The 27887-nt window shown below is 41.0% G+C and overlaps 1 protein-coding gene across 1 annotated transcript; it reads left to right on the forward strand.

The window, feature by feature from the left end:
- C6H18orf21 (chromosome 6 C18orf21 homolog) lies at positions 9892 to 20233 on the forward strand. The gene is made up of 5 exons (XM_003356410.3): positions 9892 to 10337; positions 10419 to 10441; positions 14459 to 14658; positions 17613 to 17812; positions 19648 to 20233. The coding sequence occupies exons 1-5, from the start codon at positions 10261 to 10263 to the stop codon at positions 19799 to 19801; spliced, it is 654 nt and encodes a 217-aa protein (XP_003356458.1). The 5' UTR covers positions 9892 to 10260; the 3' UTR covers positions 19802 to 20233.

Here is a 27887-nt window from a genome sequence, read left to right on the forward strand (position 1 = left end):
GGTTTGTTTGTTTGGTTGGTTGGTTTTTTTGAGTTGCATGAGTTCGTTATATATTTTGGACATTAGCCCCTTAACAGACATATCATTTGCAAATATCTCTTTCCATTCAGTAGTTTGTCTTTTTGTTTTGTTGATGGTTTTTTTCACTGTGCAAAAGCTTTTTAGTTTGATGTAGTCTCATTTGGGGTTTTTTGGTTGTTTGATGGTGGTTGTGGTGATTTTTGCTTTTGTCATCATTATCTGAGGAAACACATCAAAAAAAATATATTGTGGAGTTCCCACTGTGGCTCAGTGGGTTAAGAACCTGACATATTGTCCATGAGGATGCAAATTTGATCCCAGGTCTTGCACAGTGGGTTAAGGACCCAGAGTTGCCACAAGCTTCAGCATAGGTTGCAAATGTGGCTCAGATATGGTATTACCATGGCTGTGGTGTAGGCCTACAGCTGCAGCTCTAATTTGACCCTTAGTCTGAAAATTTCCATATGCCACAGGTGGGGCCATAGGAAAAAAAGAAAAAAAAATTGCTATGACTGACATCAAGTGCATACTACCTATGGTTTTTCCTATAAATTTTATGGTTTCAAGTCTTACATTTAAGTTTTTAATCCATTTTGAGTTTATTTTTATATATGGTAAAAGAAAGTGGTCTAGTTCTTTTGAATGTAGCTGTCCAGTTTTCCCAATACCATTTATTGGAGAAACTATATTTTTCCCATTTTATATTTTTGCCCCCTGTGTCATAGGTTAATTGTCCATATAAGCATGGGTTTGTTTCTGGACTCTCTATTCTGTTTCAATGATCTATGTGTCTGCTTTTGTGCTATACCTTACTGTTTTGATTACCATAGCTTAGTAGTATGGTTTGGGATCAGAGAACATGACATCTCCACTTTTGTTCTTTCTCAATATTTCTTTGGCTATTTGGGACCTTTTGTGGATTCATATAAATTTTAGGATTGCTTGATTTAGATCTGTTGAAAAATGCCTTTGGTATTTTGATGGGGACTACATGGAATCTATAGACGCCTTGGGTAGTATGGTCATTTAAACAGTATTAAAGCGGAGTTCCTGTCGTGGCTCAGCGGTTAACAAACCCCGACTAGGATCCATGAAGATTCAGGTTCAATCACTGGCCTCGCTCAGTGACTTAAGGATCTGGCACTGCCGTGAACTGTGGTATAGGTCACAGACGCAGCTCAGATCTGGCATTGCTGCAGCTGTGGCACAGGCTGGCAGTAGCTCCAACTGGATCCCTAGCCTGGAAACCTCCATATGCCTTGGATGCAGCCCTGGAAAGTAAATAAACAAACAGTATTAATACTTCCAATCCATGAGCCTGGTATATCTATCTGTTTGTATCAACTTCAGTATGTTCCCTCTATACCCACTTTGTTGAGCATTTTTATAATAAGTTGAATTTTTCAAAAGATTTTTCAGGAGAGTTCCCATCATGGTGCAGTGGTTAACGAATCCGACTAGGAACCATGAGGTTGTGGGTTCAATCCCTGCCCTTGCTCAGTGGGTTAATGATCTGGCATTGCCGTGAGCTGTGGTGTAGGTTGCAGACGTGGCTCGGATCCTGCGTTGCTGTGGCTCTGGCGTAGGCTGGCAGCTGCAGCTCCAATTAGACGCCTAGCCTGAGAACCTCCCATATGCCACGGGAGCGGCCCAAGAAATGGCAAAAAGACAAAAAAAAAAAAAAAAAAAAAAAAAAAAAGATTTTTCTGAGAGTTCCTGTCATTGCTCAGGGGAAACAAATCTGACTAGTATCCATGAGGACACAGTTTCTATCCCTGGCCTCACTCAGGGGGTTAAGAATCCAGCATTGCCTTGAGCTGTGGCATAGGTCACAGATATGGCTCAGATCTGGCATTGCTGTGGCTGTGGTGTAGGCCAGCAGCTACATCTCCAATTCAACTCTAGCCTGGGAACCTCCATATGCCACAGTTGTGGCCCTTACAACCACCAAAAAAAAAAAAAAAAAAGACTTTTCTGCAACTATTGAGATGATCATATGATTTTTATCATTTTGTCAATGTAGTGTATCACATTGATGGATTTGCAAATATTTAAAGTATCCTTGTATCCCTGGAATAAATCCCAGGTGATCATGGTGTATGATCCTTTTAATGTATTTCTTTTGGCTGCATCCACCTGGCATGTGAAGTCCTTGGGCCAGGGATCAAATCCTCACCACAGTAGCAACCTGAGCCACTGCAGTGACAATATTGGGTCCTTAACCCACTGAACCATATGGGAACTCCCCCTTTTAATGCATTATTGAATTCATTTTGCTAATATTTTGTTAAGGATTTTTGCATATATATTCATCAGGGATATTGGTCTGTAACTTTTTATATAGTGTCTTTGTCTGGGTTTGGATGGAATGGTCTCTATATACCTATGTATTCCATCTAGTATTTTGTACATTTAAGGCCAATTTTCCTTATTGGATGAGTGGATGATCTCTCCATTGATGTAAGTGGGGTGCTAAATTCCCCTACTATTATTGCAGTATTGTCAATTTCTTCCTTTATGTTTGTTAATATCTGCTTTGTATATTTAAGGGCTCCTATGCGCATATGTGTTTATGAATATTATATCCCCTTCCTGTGTTTATCCCTTTATCATTATATAATGTTTTTCTTTGTTTTTAGTTACATACTTTGCTTTAAAATCTACTTTGTTTGATATGAGTATTACTACCTTAACATTCTGTTTATTTTCATTTGCATGGAATATCTTTGTCCAACTCCTCATTTTCAGTCTGTATGTATCTTTTTATTTTATTTTCTTGCTTTGTTTTGTTTTGCTTTTTGGGGCCAGAAAAGTTCCCAGGCTAAGGGTCTAATTGGAGCCGCAGCTTCTGGCCTACACCACAGCCACAGCAACTAGGGATCTGAGCAGCATCTGCAACCTACACCACAGCTCATGACAATGCCCGATCTCTGACCCACTGAGAGAGGCCAGGGATTGAACACGCATCCTCATGTATGCTAGTTGGATTCATCTCTGCTGCACAACAATGGGCACTCCTGGTCTGTGCATCTTTAGACGTGAAGAGAGTCTCTTGTTGGTAGCATATAGGTGGGTAATTTTTTTTTTAATATATTCAGCCACCCTACATTTTTTAATTGGAGCATTCAGTTCATTTACATTTAAAGTGATCATTGATAGGCCTGTACTTATTGCCATCTTGTTAATGTTTTCTGGTAGTCTTTGTGGTTCTTCCCTGTCCCTTTCTTCTCTTTATTTCTTCTTTTATGATTTTCTTTAGTGTTATTTTGAATTGCTTTCTCTTTATTTTTTTGCATACCTATTGTAGGTTTTTTGGTTTGTGGCTACCATGAGGTTCACAAATACCAACTTATATATATAGTTGTTTATTTTAAGCTGATAGTCCTTAACTTTGAATGCATTTTAAAAAGCACTAAACTGTCACTCTACAATCATCACGTTTTGTGTTTTTGATGCCTTATTTTACATATTTTAATTTTGAGTATCCCTTAACTACTTACTGCAGGTAGAGCTGATTTTCATAATTTTGTCATTTAACTTTCATACTAGTTTTTTAGGGAGCTGGTCCACTGGCTTTACTATATTCGTCTTTACCAGTGAGATTTTTTCTTTCATATATTTTCTTATTTATACTTTTGCCTTTTCCTTTTTACCTAAAAAAGACCCTTTAACAAATAACTTAAAAATACCAGGAGTTCCCGTCATGGTACAGCAGAAACGAATCAACTAGGAACCATGAGGTTGCCGGTTCGATCCCTGCCCTCGCTCACTGGGTTAAGAATCCGGCGTTGCCGTGAGCTGTGGTGTAGATCGCAGACACTGCTTGTATCTGGCATTGCCGTGGCTGTGGCATAGGCCAGCAGCTATACCTCCAATTACACCCTTAGCCTGGGAACCTCCATATGCCGCAGGTGCAGCCCTAAAAGCCCTATATATATAAAATTTACCAAAACTAACACAAAAAGTGGAATATCTAAGTAGATTTATATTTATTAATGAAATTGAGTTTATTATCAAAACCCCTAGAGAAACCCCATCCTAAGAAAGTTTCACTAGTTAATTCTATCAAACATTTACGGAAGAAATAAAACCAATCTTACACAAACTTTTTCAGAACACAAAGGAAAAAGGCACACTTTCTAACTTGTTTTATGGGAACAGCATGACTCTGATACCAAAGACCTTATAGAATATGAATATAAAAATTATTCACAAAGTATCAGTAAATCAAATCCAACAATATATAAATTCATCATGAAAATGGGGTTTATCCCAGGAATACAAAGACCAATCAATGTAACCTACCATATTTATTTAATAAAAAAAAAAGCTGACAACCTCAAAGAAAGCATCTGACAAAATTCAATACCCATTCATTATGAAAAAAAAAGTTTTAACTCTGAGCAAACTAGGAACAATAATTTACTCAATTTGATTGCAAGTATCTGTGAAAAAAATCTACAACTAATTAATTCTTTTTTTTTTTTTTTGCTTTTTCAGGCCCACACCCATGGCATATGGACGTTCCCAGGCTAGGGGTTGAATTGGAGCTACAGCTGCTGGCCTATGCCACAGACATAGCAATGCCAAATCCAAGCTGAGTCTGTGACCCATACCGCAGCTCAAGGCAATGTTGGATATTTTAACCCACTGAGCAGGGCCAGGAATCAAACCCAAATCCTTGTGGATACTAGTCATGTTCATTTCCACTGAGCCACAACAGAACTCGCACAACTAATTAATTATTAATGGCGAAACACTAAATACTCTTCCCCTAATACTGGAAAGAAATCGAGTTTCTCTGCCCTTGACACTTCTATTTATTGGAGGTCTTTGCCAGTTCAATAAGGGGAAAAAAAGAAGCACAATGCACTCAGATTGAAAAGGAAGAACTGGAGTTCCCGTCGTGGTGCAGTGCTTAACGAATCTGACTAGGAACCATGAGGTTGTAGGTTCAATCCCTGCCCTTGCTCAGTGGGTTAACGACCCGGCGTTGCCATGAGCTGTGGTGTAGGTTACAGATGCGGCTCGGATTCCGTGTTGCTGTGGCTCTGGCCTAGGCCAGCGGCTACAGCTTGGATTAGACCCCTAGCCTGGAAACCTCCATGTGCCGCAGAAGCAGCCCAAGAAATAGCAAAAAGACAAAAAAAAAAAAAGAAAAGGAAGAACTATATATACTCCTATTTGCACATGGCATGAAAATTTGTATAGAAAATTGTAAGGAATCAACTACAAAAATAAACTTTCTAAATATAATACATGTGTTTAACTAAGATATCACTTGTAAACTAACATGTGAGCTTAACTAAGTCAATATATTTAAATCAATAGTATATCTACATACTAACAGCAAATATTGGGACAGTGAATTTAAAAAATAATCTCATAACACCATTAAAAGCATAAAATATTTGGAATAAATTTTATAAAAGATATGTAAGCCCTGTACACTGAAAACAACAAAATATTGCAAAGGTAAATTAAAGAAGACTTAAATAAATGGAGATATATACTACATTTCTGGAGTTCCCATCATGGCACAGCAGAAAACAGGAACCATGAGGTTGCAGGTTCCATCCCTGGCCTCCTTCAGTGGGTTGGGGATCCAGCATTGCCGTGAGCTGCATCATAGGTCAAAGGTGCAGCTTGGATCCTGCGTTGATGTGGCTGTGGTGTGGGCTGGCAGCTATAGCTCTGAATTGACCCCTAGCCTGGGAACATCCATATGCCCCAAGTGCAGCCCCCCCCAAAAAAACCCCCAAATATAGTACATTTATGGATATATAGATTAGATATTGTTAAGATGCCAGTTGTCCACAAAATGATCTATAGGTTCAATTAAATGTCAGTGAACTTCCTTTAGAAATTTACAGGACAATTGTAAAATGCATATGGAAAAGCAAAGGATCTGGAATAGCCAAAATAATTTTGGAAAAGTAGAACAAAGCTGGAAAATTTATACTACCTGACTTCAAGTTTTATTACAAAGTTAAGGCAGTAAAGATAGTATGGTATCTACATAAGGATAGACAAATAAACCTATACAACAGACTAAAAAGTCCACAAATAGACACAATTATGTGATCAGCTGCTTCTGACAAAGGAATTAACATAAATTAAATGGGAAAAGGCAATTCTTTACAACAAATGGTGCTGGAGCTACCGAATTTCTCCCACATTGCAAATGACCACAAAAAAGTGCTCAATATCATTATTTACAGTCAAGTGAATATCACAACCACAGAGATACCACTCCACATCCACTACAATGGTTTAAAAGTTAAAAGACTGACAACACCAAATATTAACAAAGATGCGGAGCAAGTGGAACTCTCATACTTTCTTGATGAGAATTCAAAATAGTCCAAATACTTTGAAAAATATTTGGTCATTTGTTATAAAATTAAATATGTTCATTTGACCAAGAAATTCTACTCTCCGTAACTTACCCAGGAAAAGTGAAAACCAGGTAACAAAAAGACTTGTATAACAATGTTAATCACAGCTCTATCTATAAAAAATAAAAACTGGAAGCAGCTCAGTGTCCTTCAACAGGTGAGTGAATAAACAAAGTGTGGTATAATCATAAAATGGAATACTACTCAGCAATAAAAATAGTAAAGGAGTATATGATGTTTCATTCCATTAATGTGAAATTCGAGGAGTTCCCATTGTGGTACAGCAGAAATGAATTCGACTAGGAACCATGAGGTTGAGGGTTCAATCCCTGGCTTTGCTCAGTGCGTTAAGGATCCAGCGTTGCTGTGAGCTGTTGTGTAGGTTGCAGACGCACCTCGGAATCCCACGTTGTTGTGGCTGTGGTGTAGGCCATCGGCTATAGTTCCAATTAGACCCCTAGCCTGTGAACCTCCACATGCCACAGGTGCGACCCTGAAACGACCAAAAAAAAGGAAATTTGAAAAGGCTATAACTCATTTATGTGAGAAGTGTATGATTCTATTTGTATGAAGTTCTGGAAAGGTAAAACTAATACATGGGAAGAAGGAGGAGGAGGGGAGGAGGAAGGAGAGAAGGGAAGTAGTGGCCTCTTTGAAGGGTGGGTGACTGGGAAAGATCACTAGGGGGACTTCTGGGGTGATGGGAATCTTGATAGAGCGTGATTCATTTTCCAGGGGGTTGGAAATTACTCTGTGTCTTGATGGGAGCATATTCATTTTGTAAATTGTAACTTTAAGCTATGTACATTTCAGCATAGGTACATTTTTGCCTTAAAGAATTTACAATTATTATTGCAATTGAAGGGGAGTAGGGAGGGGTAGAGATGAAACACGAATGCTAGGATGCCAAGAGTTGCTGTGTGATGGATAGAAGAAGGTTTGTTATTTTGTATATGTTTGAGATTTTCCATAATAAAAACTTTAAAATAGATGAACATAAATGCACTGCCACCAACTGTTAACTCATGGCCAGTCTAGTTTGATTTTCAACCCCTTCAACCCCTTACGATTTTGCAGCAATTTCTTATTGAGCCCCTGCTCTGTTGCCATGCCCTGGACTGCGGTCCATGTGGGGAGCAACAAAAAGGACAGACAAAGCCTTGATGCCAAGGCATTCAGGAGGAGAACAGGTAAACAGGTAAACTGTGAATGAATAAGGCAATTTCACATGGTGAGGTTATGACAACTAGCTATGGCAGAGAGTGACTTGGTGGGTGGGGCTGGCCACCCGTTCTTTATTGGGGTGGTTTAAGAAGGCTTCTTTGAGAGCCAAGATTGAATGAGAAGGAAAGCCCCCATGGGAAGGATCCTCTTTCAAAGCCAAGGCCCTGGGGCAGGTCTGAGCAGGACATGTTGAATGAGAGAGAGAAAGAAGATTAATGTGAGGAGCAGTATGAGTGTAGGAGGGTGAGACAAGGTGAGGTTCAAGGTGGGGCAGTGACCACCACATGGGGCCCTGGAGAGCACTGCTAGGAGCTTGTGTGCCAAGTGCAAGGAGGAGCTTGAAGAGAATTCGGAGCAGGGATGCTCCATGTCCCCCCAAATGATTTACATTTTAAGAAGACTACTTTGTCTGCCCTGTGAAGGATGGATAGGGAGAGAGGAGGTAGGAAATGAACGTAGAGGACCAACGTAGGGGTGTATGCAAAAGAAGAGAGGATCTCCAGGGCGTCAGGAGAAGTGGGCAGAGACATGATTTGCTCCTGAGGGGTTGACGGCAGACCCTGTGGACGGCGTGGCTACATGGGGTGGGAAGAGGAAGCAGCAGTGGGCCTCGGTGAGGCTGAGAAGGAGTAAGACTGGGCGCAGGGCAGGCTGGTGGGGGAAGTCAAGGATGAAGGCTGAGGATATGGGTTTGATCCCTGGCCTAGCTCAGTGGGTTAAGGATCTGGTGTTGCTGTGAGCTGTGGTGTAGGTCTCAGGTGAAGCTCAGGTCCTGCATTGCTGTGGCTGTGGTGTAGGCTGGCAGCTGTAGCTCCGATTCCATATGCCTCCATATGCCTCGGGTGCAGCCCTAAAAAAGCAAAAAAAAAAAAAAAAAAAAAAGAGAGAGATAAAGTAAGGAAACATTGCTTTATAAATGACAAGAAGAGGATGAATTTCCTCTAAAATACAAAGATCTCCTAGAAATTGATAAACAATTTAATGAAGATTTCATTTCACAAAAGAAAATGCAAGCCATAAGAAATAAATAGAGGCTTGATTCCACTGATAAGTGAACTAATGATCTTTACATTTTCACGGATCCAATTCGAATCAGCTTTTTCAGACATTGATACTGGGAATGTGAATTGCTACAATCTTTTTTGGATGATCCAGCAAATTAAAATGTGGATATTGTTTCCCTCAGTAATTTATCTTTTAGGAATTTAGAGAAAAGAAATAAAAAGCATTCGTGAGTTTTGCTGCTTCACTATTTGAACTAGCAAATCACTGAAAAAAAATTAAATGTTCATCAACAGGAAGTGGTTAAATAAATTACAGCTCATTACATTTTGTAATATTGTCAGCTCTTTAAAAGCTTATTGAAAACTACATAAACTGACCTGGAGAGATGTCTGTGACCTATTGTTAAGGAAAAATGTAAGAGTAGTAAACCATTCTATTTTTGGTTTTCTTTTTTTGTGTGTATCTTGGGGGGGTGTTTGTTTATTTGTCTTTTGCTTTTTAGGGCCACACCGGAGGCATATGGAAGTTCCCAGGCTAGGGGTCAAATCGAAGCTACAGCTGCCAGCCTATCCCAGAGCCACAGCAACATGAGATCCAGGCCATGTCTGAGACTTACACCACAGCTCATGGTAATGCAGGATCCTTAACCCACTGATTTGTTTCCACTGTGCTAAAATGGGAACTCCCGGTATCTTTTGTTGTTGTTGTTGTTGTGTGTATGTGGAAACTGAGGATATTTATACATTTGTACATGTGCTTATGTGTGTAAGGACATAGAAGGAGGAGACACCCAACTGTTAATGCTGATCACCTCACAGAAGTAGGATGGGGGAGTTCCCGTGGTGGCGCAGTGGTTAACGAATCTGACTGGGAACCATGAGGTTGCAGGTTCGATCCCTGCCCTTGCTCAGTGGGTTAACGATCCGGCGTTGCGGCGAGCTGTGGTGTAGGTGGCAGACGCGGCTCGGATTCTGCGTTGCTGTGGCTCTGGCGTAGGCCGGTGGCTACAGCTCCGATTCGACCCCTAGCCTGGGAACCTCCATATGCCGCGGGAGCGGCCCAAGAAATGGCAAAAAGAAAAAAAAAAGAAAAAAAAGCAGGAAAAAATAAAATAAAATAAGCTCGCTAGTGCACCTGCCCAGAGCAGGCTGGACTGGAGACCAGAAACCGCGCTTCTCGCAGCTGCCCCCTTGCGGGCCTCGCTTCCGCCTACCCGGGTGCAAGTCAGTGCCCGGGCTTGAAAATCTAGGGGGCGATGGCGGTTGAGGAAATGACCACCGGTATGAGAGGAGGCTATCAATCAGATAAAGACCAGAAGCAGGCGTCAGACTCGGCTTTCAACCTAGCCACCCCGGCCCAATCAAGCTGCTCCGCACAGCCTCTTGTACTAAGCGATCCGCGCCTGGCCAGCGAGGACCGCTAGGGACCTGGAGGCGGGCCCGGCGCAGGGAGGGCGGGCCAGCGCAGGGGACCGGACGCAAAGGAACCGGAACCCTTCAGCTGAGGGCGCCTGTTTCCAGAGGGAGCTCGGATCCTGACGTCAAAGTTTCCAGCCGGCTTTCGGAGTCTCTTTGCGTCCCTGCGTATCAGAGATGTGGAATTGGCGGTGACGATGAGGCAGAAGCACTACCTTGAGGCTGCGGCATGGAAACTACAAGATAGCTGCCCGGGCCAGGCCCGCTATCTCCTGTAAGAGAGGGAAAGAGGACGGGGAAGCGGGAGGCGAGAGGGTGTGAACTAGTCCCTTATGAGTCTCTTTCTCTTTTGCAGCTGGGCCTACAGTTCGTCACACGGTAGGGAGGACGCCCGTTCGTTATGGGTCAGGCTTGCGTCGCCTCGCTCCCCTCCATTCTGCACAGCGCTCAGAATGGTCCAAAAAAAATCTGATCCATTCTCTGCCATCACAACCTCCTATCCCGCCTCGGCCAGGCGTCTCAGTTTCGCAAAAAAAAAAAAAAAAAAAAAAAAAATCCAAATTGCTTAACGTGCCTTAGTTTTCCTGACCTGTTAGCAGCACTTGACGCTTTGATCAGTCTACTTGAAATAGTTTCCTCACTTGGCTTCCAGGTCATTACAAAGTTCACCTCCTACTTCTTTAGCCAATACCTCTCCTTCCTGCTGATTTCCCCAACTTACAAATGTTGGAGTTCCCAAGGACTCAACCTTTGGGCATCTTTTCTAGCTACACTCAATTCCTTGGTGACAATATTTCATCCAGTCTCATGGCTTTTAAACTCTGAATACTGAGGTCTTCCAAATTCATATCCCCAATCTAGACCACTCTGTGGAATCCTAGACTCATCCAGATGCCTTTTTTTCTTCCCCCTTTTTTACTACAGCACCTGAGGCATATGGAACTTCTGAGGGGCCAGGGGTAGAATTGGAGATGCAGCTGTCCCCGCAAGCCACAGCCATGGCAACACCAAATCCACCAAATCCAAGCCCCATCTGCAGCCTACACTCAATACTGGATCCTTAACCCATTGAGTGAGGCCAGGAATCAAACCTACGTCCTCATGGATACCATGTTGGGCTCTTAACCTGCTGAGCCACAACGGGAATGTCCCAGATGCCTTCTTGACAACTTTTTTTGAATCTCACATTAAGCTAAAACTTGAGCTTTACCATTGGCTTTAAATACACCCAATATCATGAGTTTCCTTCATGGCTCAGTGGTTAACGACTCCAACTAGAATCCATGAGGATTCGGGTTTGATCCCTGGCTTCCTTCAGTGGGTTAAGGATCTGGTGTTGCCATGAGCTGTGGTGTAGGTCGCAGACGCGGCTCAGATCCTGAATTGCTGTGGCTGTGGCATAGGCTGACAGCTGTAGCTCTGATTCGACCCTTAGCCTCAGAACTTCCATATGGTATAGGTGTGGCCCTAAAAACAACAACAACAACAAAAATACACCCTTTATCTAGCCTTTCTCTCCACATCCATCCACTTCTCTCCACATCCGCCCTGGTCTAAGCCATCAGTCTCCTGATTATTGCCAACAGCTCCCATGTGTTTCTACCGTCCATTCCCAGTCCAGCAGCCAGAGTCAACCTAATAAAAACCTAGTCTAGATCATGTCACTTCTCCACTGCAAACTCTGAAATGAAATGACTGCCCATTCTCGGAGTAAAAGTGAAAATCTTTTGAAAGGACCACAGGGACCTATGTCATAGGTTCACATTAATTCTCAGACCTGCTCTCCCTTTCGTTCACTAAACTCCAACCACTATCGCCCCTATGCCATTTCAGGGCCTTTGCAGTGGCTTTTCCTTCTACCTGGAACTCTTACCTCACATATCTGCTTGGATGCCTCCCTCACTTCCTTCTGATCTCTTGAAAATATCATCGTAGGGAGTTCCTGTTATGGCTCAGTGGTTAAGGAACCCGACTAGTATCCATAAGGACAAAGATTTGATCCCTGGCCCCACTCAGTGGGTTGACGATCTAGCGTTGCTGTGAGCTGTGGTGTAGGCCACAGTCGCAGCTCAGATCCCAAGTTCTTGTGGCTGTAGTGTAGGCCGGCAGCTGTAACTCTGAATCGACCACTAGCCTGGGAACCTCCATGTGCCCAGGGCGGGGCCCTAAAAAGACGAAAAAAATAAAGAAAATACCACCCCAGGAGGCCTTCCCTGATACCCTGATTTAAGACTATATCAAATCCGTTGCCAGTCTGCATTCCCTTTCCTGTCTTTTTTCTCAGCACTTAACATTTGGTGTTTTTGTATTTATTGTCTCTCTCCATGAATTGTCCTTTGTTCACTCACTGTTCAGTGTCTCCCAAACCCAAATCAGTGCCTCGCACTTAACAGTCAATAAATATAAGTGAATTTTACTTTTGGCAGTGCTAAGTTACAAGCATGGTCCTTAACTTATTGTAGCGCTGTTGTATCCCTGGCATTTAGCATGGTGCTCACCAGTAAATATTTACTAACAGATAGTGTGCCCACCTTCCTCTTCAGCTGGGTCACCTTTACACCTCACCTTTCCCTAAATAATGAGGCTTCCTTTTTCTCTGCACTTGTACCTGAATGCCCTTATTTCTGTATTATTTAGATTTTTTTTTTTTTGCTTTTTTAGGGCCTCACCCAAGGCATATGGAGATTCCCAGGCTGGGGGTCAAATAGGAGCTGTAACTGCCAGCCTACACCACAGCCACAGCACCTCAGGATCCTTAACCCACTAAGTGAGGCCAGAGATCGACTGAATCTTCTTGGTACTAGTCAGGTTCATTACCACTGAGCCACAACAGAAACTCCAAGCCCTTTTTTTTAACAAAATTTTAAATTAAAAATTTTATGGCCACATCCATAGCATATGGAAGTTCCTGGGCCAGGGACTGAATTCGGGCTTCAGTGGTGACCTATACCACTGGGATCCTTTAAACCACTGTGCCAGGCTAGGGACTGAACCCATGGCTCCACAGAGACCAGAGCCACTGCAGTTGGATTCTGAACCCATGCACCACAGCAGGAACTCCCCTGAAAGCCCTTTTATGACTTTTTTTTTTCCTGGCCCCGCTGTGGCATGCAGAAGTTCCCAGACCAAGGATTGAAGCACCATAGCAGTGACACCACCTGATCCTTCACCCACTGTGCCACCAGGGAACTCCCTATCTGGACTTTTGTTGTTAAGCCTCTTTGAAGTATTTCTGGCAAGTCCATGCAGAGTTTAATAATTTCCAGGATATTTTAGTCATACTTTATTACAGTTCTTACAGTCTCCATTTGCTTAGGGCTCCCTAGAAACAAAATTTCTATAAAGATAGCGACTCCTTTACTTCCAAATTTATGTCTCCACAGTCTAGCATGGTAGATGGTCAGTGAATGCTTTCTTGATTGCATGAAGGATTTGGGGCAAGTCTCTTGTCCTGTTACCTTGTACTGAGAGAAATACCTGCAGACAAAGCCCAGCTCATGAACCATGAAACTGTGCTAATTGCATTTTTTTTTTTTTTTTTTTTTGCCTTTTTAGGGCCGCATCCGTGGCATATGGAGGTTCCCAGGGTAGGTGTCTACTCAGAGCTGTAGCTGCTGGCCTACACCACAGCCACAGCAACACCAGATCCAAGCCCTGTCTACGACCTACACCACAGCTCACAGCTTCGCCAGATCCTTAACCCACCAAGCGAGGCCAGGGATGGAAACTGCATCCTCATGGATGCTAGTCAGATTTGTTTCTGCTGAGCCACGACAGGAACTCTTGTGCTAATTGTTTAAAAAAGAAAAGTGAAAGTATATTTTGTTATTTTTGTGATAAATGTGTCTGTATAGTTGGTAAGATACCACCTTTTTTTTTTTTTTTTAATTTTTTTAGGGCCTCACTCAAGGCATATGGAAGTTCCCAGGCTAGGGGTCAAATCAGAGCTATAGCTGCCAGCCTACACCACAGCCACAGCAATGCCAGATCCAAGCTGCATCTTCAACCTATACCACAGTGTTTGGCAACGCCAGATTATTAACCCACCAAGCAAGACCAGGGATCAAACTGGCATACTACTCGGGTTTGTTATGGCTGAGCCATGACGGAAACTCCAAGACATACTGCCTTTTTTTAACTTGGTAGCAAGTAATAAAACATGTAGCAATGAGTGAGGACTTACCTATCTGTTGCTCAAAGGAGTGAATGAACAGAATTATGTTTTGTAAAATGAATTATTGCCCATTCATCTTTATAAACTCATTTTTGAGTTAGCTTAAGGAAAATGTACATTTTCTCATGTTAAATAATGTACTTGTTTGCATTTATAACATTGACTGAGGTAACAGAATATTCTGATTTGCTGAATCATGAATTTCATTTGTATAATTTTAGATGATAAAAGCACTTTTGAAGGAACATGTCCATACTGTTTCCAGTTGCTGGTTCCAGATAAGTCTAGAGTGCGCCTCAAGCCCAAGCCCAAACTGACACCCAAAATACAGAAACTTCTTAATCGAGAAGCAAGAAATTATACACTCAGTTTTAAAGAAGCAAAAATTCTGGAAAAGTACAAAGAATCCAAAAGTGTATTGGTAAGATTTCAATTCCATTATGTATAAATGAAGTGAATTTTCTTTCACTTAAGGTGAGGTTAAGAATTAGCCTGAATATAACTCAGAGGTTTACAGTAGTATATTTAGACTGTCAAAATATATACATAAGATTTTTTTTTTTTAAGGGCTGCACCCATGGCATATGGAAATTCCCGGTTTGGGGGTCAAATCAGAGGTACAGCTGCCGGCTTACAGCATAGGTGCAGCAATGCAGGATCTGAGCCACATCTGCAACCTATACCACAGGTCACAGCAATGCCAGATCCTTAACCCACTGAGTGAGGCCAGGGATGGAACCCGTGTCCTCATGGATCCTGCTCGGGTTCTTTAACCACTGAGCCATAAGAGGAACTCCAAGGTTTGTGTTTTTTTAACAGCTGCACCTGAGACATATGGAAGTTCATAGGCCAGGGACTGACTCCGAGCCCCAGCTGTGACCTACGCCACAGATGTGGCAACACCAAATCCTTTAACCCACTGTGCTGGGCCAGGAATCAAACCCAAGCCTTTACAGCAACCTGAGTCACTGCATTTGGATTCTTAACCTACCATGCCACAGCTGGAACTCCCATAAGATTTCTTTGATTACTGTTACATAAAGAGTATAGCTTATTTTTGTTTTTCACAGTTACCTAAAACCAAACTTCATGAACTTTCTGTTGCCCTTGTTTTGTTTTGTTTTTGCTTTTTAGGGCCACACCCAAGGCATATGGAGGTTCCCAGGCTAGGGGTTGAATTGGAGCTACGGCTGCCACAGCCACAGCAATGTGGGGTCCAAGCCACATCTGCAACCTACACCATAGCTCATGGTAACACCAGATCCTCAACCCACTGAGCGAGGCAAGGAATTGAACCTGAAACCTCATGTCCTAAATGGATTCATTTCCTCTGCGCCACGATGGGAACTCCCCAAATATTATTGTTGAACACAATTATATTTTCACAAATTTGAGGATCTCTTAGGCTCACCAGTGTGATGTCACCTGAATTGCAGTTACCGCTAAGTTTTCTCAGGTGATGGTCCTTTTCTTGAAATAGCAGTATGTATTAGGTATACATAAGGCAAGAGCTTTATGTATTAGGTACTAGTGTCACTTACTCAGGCACCCACCTCCATGTCAGAGTATGTATTTAAATTTATGCCCAACAAAGGTAATTGCATCTTATGTTCCTTCATCAAACATTTACTGAGGATCTATCTTATGCCAAACAATCCTATGTACCGGGGATGTAAAGTGGAATAAAACAACCAAAATCGAATACATGTTAACATTTATCAGCTATTCAAGTGCTTACTTACTACCAGGCACTGTGCTTGGCACACTAGACATTATGGCAGATTATGTATGGCCCAAGACTATAATCAGTAATAACCTGGATTAGAACTGCCATATTTAGGAGTTTATCAGTATTGGGCAGGTAAGTGGATTTTGCTTTTTTCATAAAATTGACTGTTTCATCTATATAAAATATGAAGTAACTTACATGGACCTCTATAAATGCGTCTTTACCCTCTCATGAATACAGAGTATTCTCAGCTAAACTAGTTTGAGGCCTGGGCTGAATCCTGTGCATGGAGTCGGGTTTGTAGAAGATAGCACTTAGCTATAAAATGTCTGTAAAAATGAATCCCAAAAAGTAAGTCAATTTTTATAGTTAATGAAGTGAAGAGGTATGAGAATGTAAGCATTCATTTAATTGGTTTTATAAATTACTTTAGACCTGTATTTACAGAATCACTAAGGGTTTGAAGGAGTCGATTAAGTTTCAGTGATATTTTGCCATATTTTATAGGGAAAAGGCTTGGAGTTTGTCTACAAAGAGTATGAAATGTCTGCTGCTGTTATAAAGAACATCCTCCCAGATGTTAAAGGGTTATCATCCCCAGTCTCCTCCATTCCCCTGAACACAGTTTCACATCAAGAAAGTAGAGACTCTGTCATCTTTTAAAAGGTGTTTTAGGAGTTCCCATCGTGGCTCAGCAGTAACAAACCCAACTAGTATCCATGAGGACTCAGGTTTGATCCCTGGCCTCGCTCAGTGGGTTAAGGATCCAGAATTCTACATTTTACAAATGTTTAGACATTAACTTTTTTTTTTTTTTTGGCTGCACTTGTGGCATGCAAAAGTCCCTGGACCAGGAATTGAACCCATGCCACAGTAGTGACAACACTGGATCTTTGACCTGGTAGGCTACCAGGAAACTCCTAAAAAAGTTGTTAACCCTTTTTTTTTTTGGCTACCCTGTGGCAAGTGAAGTTCCTGGGTCAAGGGTCAGATCTGAGCTGTAGTTGCAACCTATGTCACAGCTGTGGCAACACTGGTTCCTTTAACCCACTCTGCTCGGCTGAGGCTCAAACCTGCATCCTGGCATTGCAGAGTTGCTGCTGATCTCACTATGCCACAGTGGGAACTCTAGTCATTAACTTTCTATTGAAGATTTTCTTTAAAATTTTGTCTTTTTTCATTCCTGCTCCTAGATTGTAAGCTCCCTGGTTTAGTCCCTTATGTTATATGAATTTAATGAATATGCAGTTTATTGGATTAAATTTATAAGAACTCAGGAGTTCCCGTCGTGGCGCAGTGGTTAACGAATCCGACTAGGAACCATGAGGTTGCGGGTTCGATCCCTGCCCTTGCTCAGTGGGTTAACGATCCGGCGTTGCCGTGAGCTGTGGTGTAGGTTGCAGACGCGGCTCGGATCCCGCGTTGCTGTGGCTCTGGCGTAGGCTGGTGGCTACAGCTCCGATTCAACCCCTAGCCTGGGAACCTCCATATGCCGTGGGAGCGGCCCAAGAAATAGCAACAATAACAACAACAACAACAACAACAAAAAAAAGACAAAAAAAAAAAAAAAATTTATAAGAACTCAGACTATTTCAGGTTAAATTATAAGAGAAATTAGACCCACCACTCTTTCTTTTTTATGGCAGCTGATTACTTGTAAAACATGCAACAGAACAGTCAAGCATCATGGTAAAAGTAGAAGCTCTCTATCAGCATTCAAGAGCAATCCTTCCACTCCTGCAAGTAAACTCAGCCTGAAGACCCCAGAGAGAAAGACTCTAAGCTCTGCAAATCTAAATCCTGTTATGTCTGGTTCCAAAGGCAAGAGCCCAGCTTTGAATTTCAGGTATCTCAATCCATTAAGCTATTTAAATTGCCAGTGTTAACCTTTGAGTTCTGATTTCTCTGTTTAATATGCATTCCCTGAAATTACCATGCAGTTGCGGAAGTCATCTCTGCATGTGACTTCCAGGGTCTTCCTCTACTTCCAACCTCTCCCTGGGCCTGTTCCCAGCAACCTGTTAAATATATCCATTTCAGCCCCCCAACCTGTTCCCGTAACCAACTACACAGACCTGCCCATCCTCCTTATTCCTTACTCTGTAAATGAACATTCCCTTCTAGACATCCTGACCTGAAGCAGTGTGTGGAGTTGACAGTCCCACTCCCTCAGTCCTGGTCCACCTAGTCTCCAGTTTCTATGCATCCTAATTCCAGGGTGTCTGTGTTCTTTCCTTTTTCTCCTTGTTGCTGCTATCTGTTCTGGTCTTTATTCACCTTTGCCAGGACTACTACAATCATTTTCTGGGTCTTCCTGCTTCTAGTGTCAAGCCCTGCTAGTGTGATATTTTTTATAAGCACAGTTCTGATTAGAAGCCTTTAGCACCTCACTCTGTAGCATATGGAACAAATGCTCCAGAATGGATTTCCAGCCCCCACTACCTGGCACCAATCTGTCTACCTGTCTTACTTGCCCTAATTCATCCTATGTATCAACAAAACTGAACCACTCACAGTTTACTTTCTTGCTCTAAACCTTTGTTCTTGCCCATTTCCTCTACCAGAAATTCCTATGGAATTCTAACTGAATAGGGATTTGTGAAATGATACTAAGTTAATGCTGTGACTAGGCACATGTTTTATTTTTAGTAATCCTCAATATTTTATTCACTATGCTAATCAGTAAATTTAACTCCATAGAAACTGTGAAAGGAATTTTTAAACATTTTGTTACAAAAGAGTCTGGCAGTTTTAGTGAAAATAACAAAATTCAGTAAGGACTAAATTATTTCTGCTTACCAAAATGAGGTTTTTATATTGGGTTTGACATTTAAAATTTCAAGTCCACTTTTCTCTATATTCTTAATTATTTTTGATTCTTGGTATGATAGGAATTCATCATGGAAGTTTCCACTTTATTAGACACATGCAGACAAAAGAAAACATGGCATATTTAAAATAATTCACTTACATTTAGACCAGACTGCTTCTTAGATTTATGCAGGAATGAGAAAAACATTTCGCATTTTTTGTACAGATGGGGAGTCAGAAGAAGGATGAGACTGACAAGCCCCAAATATTGTTTGGGGGGATAGCACACAATTGGAGGGAATGAAATAGAATGAGGCATAAATACACACACACCAGATGGAGCATCATTTATTCAGTAGATATTTTTAGAAGGCCTCCTCTGTGCTTAGCACTGGTAAAAAGCATTGAAATATACAATCAGTCATACAAAATATCTGCCCTGTTCAAGAGGGGTAAGATAGAATGGAACGGTACCTGTACGTGTAGGTTGAGGTTCTTCACGTTTGAGAAGGGACGTACGTGGTCTTGAGCTGTGAAGAAATATGTTTTTAAAGTCTTTGCTTAGAATTGTCATGAATTTTGATGTCAGAATTATAGGGAATTCAGACCTATGACACTTTGTCTTCAGCTTTCTCTTTCAGGTGTGATAAAACCAACCCATTATATCTCCTAAATGTTGCCTGTAGCCTGTTTAGTGAGGAGATTTTTTTTACAGAATGGGAATGACTGTGCTGGGTACAGCCACTGCTCATATATGGCCATAATTATTATTGAAGAGTGGAAAATGATTCTAGCAGCAGGCACCTAGGCTAAGCAGGAAGAACTGTCATTTGTTAGCACCCCTAAATGTGGCTTTATGTTTCTTTTCAGAACACCTACATCTGGACAGTCAACACCTATTAGTTCCTCAAAGAATGTGAACAAAACAAAGAAACGCTTCTCTCAACTAAAAATGTTGCTTAGTCAGAGTGAATCCGAAAAGAATCCAAAGGTGGACTTCAGAAATTTCTTATCTTCTTTGTAAAGGATGGACTATGAAAAAAAAAAAAGTTCAATACAGTTTCTGAAACTAACTCAGAAAAACAGCTTTTTAAAAAACTTCTGTTTATTCTTAAAATACACAGAATCTAGGGTCCAAGAGCAAAATTTTCTTGGCATTCTTCAGTGTTTATGGAGAAAATACTTCATTAGAATGAAAAACTGAAACCTGGCTGCCTTGTAGGGTGATTGTGAGGATCAAAAATGTAAAAATGGTCCTTGTATGTAGTAAAGATATATATGGACATTGAGTGGTTATATGATTATTTTCTCCTCCTTTAATTAAGTTTTCATTATTTACATAATTTTCTTTCATAAGAAATTTGAGGCCTTTATAAGAGGGTCCACTCACTCCTTTCTAGGTGTCTACAGCCTTAACACTAATTCAGAAAAAGAATAAAGAATGTGTGTCCTTGTATTCCTATAATCATTTGCATAATTATATTAGTAAAATCTAAACATAATTTCTATTTTCCATGCAGAAGTAAGGTACACTCTTTTCTTTTTAGGGCTGAACCTGCAGCACATGGAAGTTCCCAGGCTAGAGGTCAAATGGGAGCTGTAGCCGCCGGCTTATACCACAGCCACAGCAATGCAGTATCTGAGCCGTGTCTGCAACCTGCACTGCAGCTCACGGCAACACCAGATCCTTAACCTTTGAGTGAGACCAGGGATTAACCCGCAAACTCATGGATACTAGTCTGGTTCGCTGCCACTGAGCCACAACAGGACCTCTGGTACACTCTTGCTTATAGATGATTCAGATACCAAAATTTTCATTTCTATAACTTTTTATTTTCCTTTCATAATATTTGACCATAAGAGGCATTTCTTTTGCTCTGATGAAGACTTATTTTTTTGGTCTAAAATTTACATCAGAACTTAACATAGTGGAGTTCCCTGGTGGCCTAAAGTTTAAGGATCTGGCGCTGTTGCTGCTGTGGCACAGATTCAATCCCTGGCCCAGGAAGTTCCACATGCATGGACATGGTCAAAAATAAAAGTCACCATTCCTTTGGAGTTCCTGCTATGGTGCAGCAGGATAAGGATCTAGCATTGTCTCTAAGATGGCACGGGTTCAATCCCCAGCCTGCCACAGTAGATTAAGGATCTGGAGTTGCCACAGCTGCAGCTCAGATACAGTGCCTGGCCCAGGAACTTCCATATGCTGTGGGCACAACCAAAAAAGAATTTTAAAAAAAGAACATAAAATAGTAACAGTTTAGCTATCTTAAATCTTTCCTGGAACATGGATATACTTTTTTTTTTTTTTTTTTTTAATGATAGACTTGGATTCAACCTGTCTTTTAGAAACCCTTTAAATAAGTAACTTAGATACTTCATAATGTTTCCAAGCCTCTTTGCTGCTTAAAAAGTTAAACTTAAATTTTCTTAAGAACATAATGTCTCCAGTAAATGGTGCTGGGAAAACTGGACAGCTACGTGCAAAAAATGAAACTAGCACCATCTCACATCATACACAAAAATTAACTCAACATGGGTTAAAGATATGAATGTTTAAAACCTGAAACCATAAAACTAGAAGACATAGGTAATATACTCTTTTAAGTCAGTCTTAGCAATATTTTTCTAAATATGTCTCCTCAGGCAAGGGAAACAAAAGCAAAAATAAATAGGATTACATATCAAACTAGGAAGCTTCTACACAGCAACAGAAACCATCAATGAAAGACAACCTACTGAATGGGAGAAGATACTGGCAAATGATATATCTGACAAGGGGTTAATATATAAAGAGGGACCACTCATCACAGTGCTGATGACCCTGTAGTTTCCTGTTTCTGATTGTATAACTCAATTAAAAGAAAAAACAAATAACCCATTAAAAAATAGGCAGAGGAGCTGAATAGACATCTTTCCAAAGACAACTCACAGATGGCAAACAGACACATGGAAAGATGTTCAGCATCACTAGTTATTAGGGAAATATAAATCAACCACAATGAGCTATCACTTCACATCTGTCAGAATGGCTTTTAGCAAAGGCAAGAAATAACAGTGTTGGCAAGGATGTGGAGAAAAGGGAACCCTTATACACTGTTAGTAGGAATGTAAATTGGTATAGCCACTGTGAAAGACAGTATAGAGATTTCTCAAAAAGTTAGGAAGTGAACCACCACAAGATCCATCTATGCTACTTCTCAGTATTTATCCAAAGAATACAAAAACACTAAACCAACCCCCCATGCTCAGTGTGGCATTATTTAAAGTAGCCAAGATATGGAAACAATTTAAATGTCCATCAAAGATGAGGATAAAGATGTGGTACTCCAGTTTGACTCCTAGCCTGGGAATTCCCACATGCCACAGGCGTGGCCCTAAAAAGCAAGAAATAAAAGAAAGATGGGGTACATATATACAAAAGACTACTACTCAGCCATTATTAAGATGAAATCTTGCCATCTGTGACAACATGGATGGACCTTGGTATAATGCTGCATGAAATAAGTCACAAGAAGGACAAATACTACAATTTCACTCATGTGGAATATAAAAAACTTATAATGAACAAACCAAACAGGAAAAATATGTAGTTATTTATAAAAAATGGTAGTTATTACAGAAGTAGAAACATAATGCTATACACATGAAACCTACACAATGTTATAAATCAATGCTATCTCAAATAAATAGAGAAAGCAAACAAACAAGCAAAAATATATTTTTCTTCTATTAGGGCTTGATAAACTGAAAGGCCAAGTTTATCAAAGAGTTGGTCTTATAGTTGTGGGAAGTGAAATTACACTAACATCAAACAGGGATGGCAAGCGTCATCATTCTGAACTTCTTCAGTCTGAGCCACAGGCTATAGGAACAGGGCTTTCCCTTTGTGTCCAGAGCATCTAGCACAGTGCTTTGGACATGGGAGGTGCTTTTAACTTTCTGGCTAACTTTTCACTGGAACATCTGTTTATCTTGAACATTTCTTGTTTTTCTGTTCACTTACTCCTCCCCCTGATCAACACCTAGTCGCAGTGAGATATTTGTAGTTCTCAGAACATATTTTCTTGTCAACTTTGGGCCTTTGCTTTGGGTTTTGGAGTCTCCCCTCCAGTCCAACCCCATTGCATTAACAGGGACCACTCATGACAGTGCTGATGACTGTGTAGTTTCCTGTTTCTGATTGTGCCCCCCAACTCCCTGCAGGCTCTTTGCAGGCACTGGGGATCTCACTTGTGCCCCCAGCACATAGCACAAGCTCTGCATATTTTCCTAAGCTACTACACTTAAATTTGAATTTCTTAGCCCACTTTTTCCACCAGGAAGTAGATAAAAAAAATAGTAAAAGTAGGAACTCTGAGGTGGGGAGTTACATTATTCTAGCTGCAAATGAAGAATACGATGGATTCTTGAGTTTCTTCTTGGCAGGAAAGTCTTTGGGCATCTCTAAAGAGAATGTTAAAATTATAGCGTGGGCATAAAACTCTTAGAAAACAAAGTACTAGAGTCCCCATTGTGGCTCAGCAGAAACAAATCTGACTAGTATCCCTGAGGACGCAGGTTTGATCCCTGGCCTCGTTCAGTGGGTTAAGGATCCAGCATTGCCATGAGCTGTGGGGCAGATTGCAGACGTGGCTCAGATCTGGTGTTGCTGTCACTGTGGCATAGGCCAGCAGCTACAGCTCCAATTCAGCCCCCTAGCCTGGGAACCTCCATATGCTGTGGGTGCAGCCCTAAAAAGAAAAAGAAAACAAAGCACTAAATATTCATAACCCTGGATTAAGCAGTGTTTTCTTAGAAAACACTAAAACCACAAGCAAATATAAGGGAAAAAACAGAAAAATTGGACTTCATTACAAGTAAATACTTGTGTGCATCAAATGAGAACACCATCAAGAAAGTGAAAAAGGAGTTCCCATTGTGGCACAGCAGAAACAAACCCAACTAGGAACCATGGGGTTGCAGGTTCCATCCCTGGCCTCATCCAGTGGGTTAAGGATCTAGTGTTGCTGTGAGCTGTGGTATAGGTCGCACACACGGCTCGGATCCCACGTTGCTGTGGCTATGGTTTAGGTCAGCTGCTACAGCTCCGATTTGACCCTAGCCTGGGAACCTCCATATGTCACCACTGCGGCCCTAAAAAGACAAAAAGACCAAAAAAAAAAAAAAAAAAAAAAAAAAAGTGAAAAGATAATCCACTGAATGGGAGAAAATATTTGTAAATCATGTATCTGTTGAGGGGCCTATATCCAGAATTATAGAGAACTCTTAAAAGTAAATAAAAAGACAAAACATGGACAAAGAATCTAGCAGACAATTCTTCAAAGAAAATAAAACAAATGGCCAATGAACACAGGAAAAGATATTCAACATCTTACATCAGTCATTATGGAAGTGCAAATCAAAACAATGAGATACCAGTTCATACCCACTAGGATAGATAAACACCACAAACACAGTACAAGTGTGGTGAGAATGTGGTAAAATTGGAACTCTCACGCACTGCTCCTGGGACTGTAAAACTGTGCAATCACTTTGGAGGAGTTTGGCAGTTCCTCAAAGTTTACAGATTTATTTACGTATTTAATTCTTTTTTTTTTTTTTTTTGCTTTTTAGGGCCTCACCCACAGCATATGGAAGTTCCCAGGCTAGGGGTTGAATCAGAGCTACAGCTGCTGGCCTACACCACAGCCTCAGTCATGCCAGATCTGAGCCAAATCTGCAATCCACACAGCCCCTCACAGCAATGCTGGATCCCTGACCCACTGAGCAAGGCCAGGGATCGAACCCATATCCTCATGGATACTTAGTTGGATTAATTTCTGCTGCGCCACAATGGGAACACCCTACAGATTTATTATATGACCGACTAATGCTACTCCCAGGTATGTACATCCGAGAGGACTGAAAACCTATGTACACAAAATCTTCGATATGAACCTTCATTGCAGCATTATTTATAATAGCCAAAAAGTGAAAACCCAAATGTCTATCACTGCTGAATAAATACATAAAATGTGATATATCCATACAGTGGAATATCATTCAGCCATAATAGTGAACTATTGATATATGCTAGAACATGGATGAACCTTGAAAACATGTTAATTGAAAGAAACCAGGCACAAAAGGCCACATATTTTATGATTTGATTTATATGGAGTGCTCAGAATAGGAAAATACCTAGAAATAGTTAAGTAGTTTCCAGAGTCAGCAGGGAATGGGGAGTAACTGTTTGGGGCATAGGTTATTTTTCAGGGTGACGAAAATGTTTTGGAATTAGTAGCAATGATTGGACAACTCTGAATATGCTAAAAAAAACCCCACTTAATTCTATACTTTAAAAGGGTGAATTTTTGGTATGTGAATTATATCTTATCAGAGGTATTCTCTAAAAAAAATGAAAAAAGGAGTTCCTCTGTGGCTCAGTGGGTTAAGAACCCAAATAGAATCCATGAGGAATCAGGTTCAATCCCTGGCCTTGCTCAGTGGGTTAAGGATTTGGTGTTGCTGTGAGCTGTGGTAGAGGTCGCAGACTCGGCTTGCATCTGGCTGCTGTAGCTGTGGTGTAGGCTGGCAGCTGCAGCTCCAATTTGACCCCTAGCCTGGGAATTTCCATATGCCACAGGTGTGGTTCCCCCCCCCAAAAAAAACAAGAAAATAAAATACAGTGTAGTAGTTCCCTTGTGGCACAGCAAGTTAACGATCCATCATTGTCACTGCAGCAGCTCAGGTAAATGCTGTGGCTGGCTTGGATCCCTGGCCCAGGAACTTCCACATGCCGTGAGTGTGACCAAAAAATTACAGTGTAGGAGTTCCCCTTGGGCTCAGCAATAACGAACCCAACTAGGATCCATGAGGATGTGGGTTCAATCCCCAGACTCGCTCAGTGGGTTAAAGATCCCATGTTGCCCTGTAGGTCGCAGTAACGGTTAGGATCTGGTGTTGCTATGGCTATGGTATAGGCCGGAGGCTACAGTTCTGATTCAACCCCTAGACCAGGAACCTCCATGTGCTGTGGGTGCGGGCCTTAAAAACAACAACAACAACAACAACAAAAACAGTGTAGATACATAGGTTAGTCTTATAAAGAGAAGCAACACATGTACTATGTATGAAGGGCTCAAACTCTGCACTGCTCTGATTCCTGGACCTCCATCCAGTTGCCACTGGACTTGTTCATATGCTAAATCCTCCCAGCTACTGCAGTGCTTCCTGAACACAGCTCACTTAACACTGGATACTTGTCTCATCATGGGATGTGGAGGATGGAACATGTGAACAGAGCACCACTGAGCCTGTGGACTGTAGCAAGCCTGTGCTAAAGCCAACCATTACAAGGATAAACTGGAGGCCCTCACCAGCCTGAGAGGAATGGGGTGAGCAGAACCCTGAAAGAGACTATCAAACCAACAAGAAAGGGTAGGAAAGTGGCAAGAGGGGACAAAGATCTAATAAATGCCTCAACAGTGTCCACAAAAAACTTTGGCATCAGAGAGTTGATCTATAGACCAAAATCATCTTCAACGTACCCCACTTCCATGCTGTCCACTATTGTCTCCTTTAGCACAACCTCTTAGGCTTTTTTTTATTATTATTGCTCAATGAATTTTATTACATTTATGGTTGTACAATGATTATCGCAACTTGGTTTTATAGCATTTCCATCCCAAAACCCCAGCCCATCCCCCACCCCCAACCTGTCTCATTTGGAAACCATTAAGTCTTTTGAAGTCTGTGAGTCACTATCTGTTATGCAAAGAAGTTCATTGTGTCCTTTTTTTAGATTCCACATGTAAATGATAGCATATGATGCTGGTGTCTAACTGTCTGACTAACTTCACTTAACATGACAATTTCTAGGTCTATCCATGTTGCTGAAATGCCATTATTTCCTTTCAATGGCTGAGTAATACTCCATTGTGTCTATGTAGTCTGGCTAAGGGTTTTTCAATTTTGTTGACCTTTTCAAAGAACAAGCTTTCAGTTTCATTGATCTTTTCTATGGTTTTCTTTGTTTCTATTTCATTGATCTGATCTTCATGATTTCTTTCCTTCTGATAACTTTATATCTTGTCTGTTCTTCTCTCTCTAGCTGCTTTAGATGTAAAGTTGAGTTGTTTATTTGAGCTTTTTCTTGTTTCCTGAGGTAGGCTTGTATTGCTATAAACTTTCCTCTTAGAACTGCTTTTGCTGCATCCCATAGGTTTTGGAGTGTTGTATTTTTGTTGTCTTTTGCCTCTAGATATTTGTTAATTTTCTCTTTGATTTCTTCAGTGATCCATTGGTTGTTTAGTAGCATATGGTTTAGTCTCCAAGTATTTGTGTATTTTGCAGCTTTTTTCTTGTTGTTGATTTCCAGTCATATAGCGATGTGGTTGGAAAAGATGTGTGATATGATTTCAATTTTCTCAAAGTTACCAGGGCTTGATTTGTGGCCCAGAATGTGATCAAGCCTAAAGAATGTTCCATGTGCACTTGAGAAGAATGTGTATTCTGTTGCTTTTGGATGGAATGTCCTATAAATATCAAGTCCATCTGATCTAATGCTTCATTCAGGGCCTGTGTTTCCTTATTGATTTTCTGTCTGGATGATCTGTCCATTGCCGTAAGTGGGGTGTTAAGTCCCCCACTATTATTGTGTTATTGTCCATTTCTCCTTTTAAGGTTGTTAGCAGTTGTCTTATATATTGAGGTGATCCTATGTTGGGTGCATAGATATTTAAAATTGTTATATCTTCTTCTTGGATTGATCCTTTCATCATCATATAATGTCCTTCCTTGTCACTTAAAATATTCTTCATTTTAAGGTCTGTTTTGCCTGATATGAGTATTGCTACTCCAGCTTTCTTTTGATTCCCGTTTGCATGGAATATTTCCTTCCATCCTCTCACTTTCAATTTGTATGTGTCCCTAAAGTGAAATGGGTCTCTTGAAGACAGCATATATATGGGTCTTGTTTTTGTATCCAATCAGCCAGTCTACGTCTTTTGGTTGGGACATTTAGTCCATTAAGACTTAAGGTAATTATCGATATGTATGTTCTTATTGCCATTTTATTAACTATTTTGGATTCGTTTTTGTTGGTCTTTATTCCTTCCCTTCTCTTC

The sequence above is a fragment of the Sus scrofa genome, chromosome 6 (assembly GCF_000003025.6).
Source record: "Sus scrofa isolate TJ Tabasco breed Duroc chromosome 6, Sscrofa11.1, whole genome shotgun sequence".
Classification (NCBI taxonomy): Eukaryota; Metazoa; Chordata; class Mammalia; order Artiodactyla; family Suidae; genus Sus; species Sus scrofa.

Excerpts from the sequence above, each read along its gene's own strand:
- C6H18orf21 (XM_003356410.3), top strand. The coding sequence starts at position 10,261 with ATGAGGCAGAAGCACTACCTTGAGGCTGCGGCATGGAAACTACAAGAT. Across the intron at positions 10,338-10,418 it reads GGCCAGGCCCGCTATCTCCT|CTGGGCCTACAGTTCGTCAC; the intron begins GTAAGAGAGGGA and ends TCTCTTTTGCAG. Across the intron at positions 14,659-17,612 it reads AAGAATCCAAAAGTGTATTG|CTGATTACTTGTAAAACATG; the intron begins GTAAGATTTCAA and ends TTTTTATGGCAG.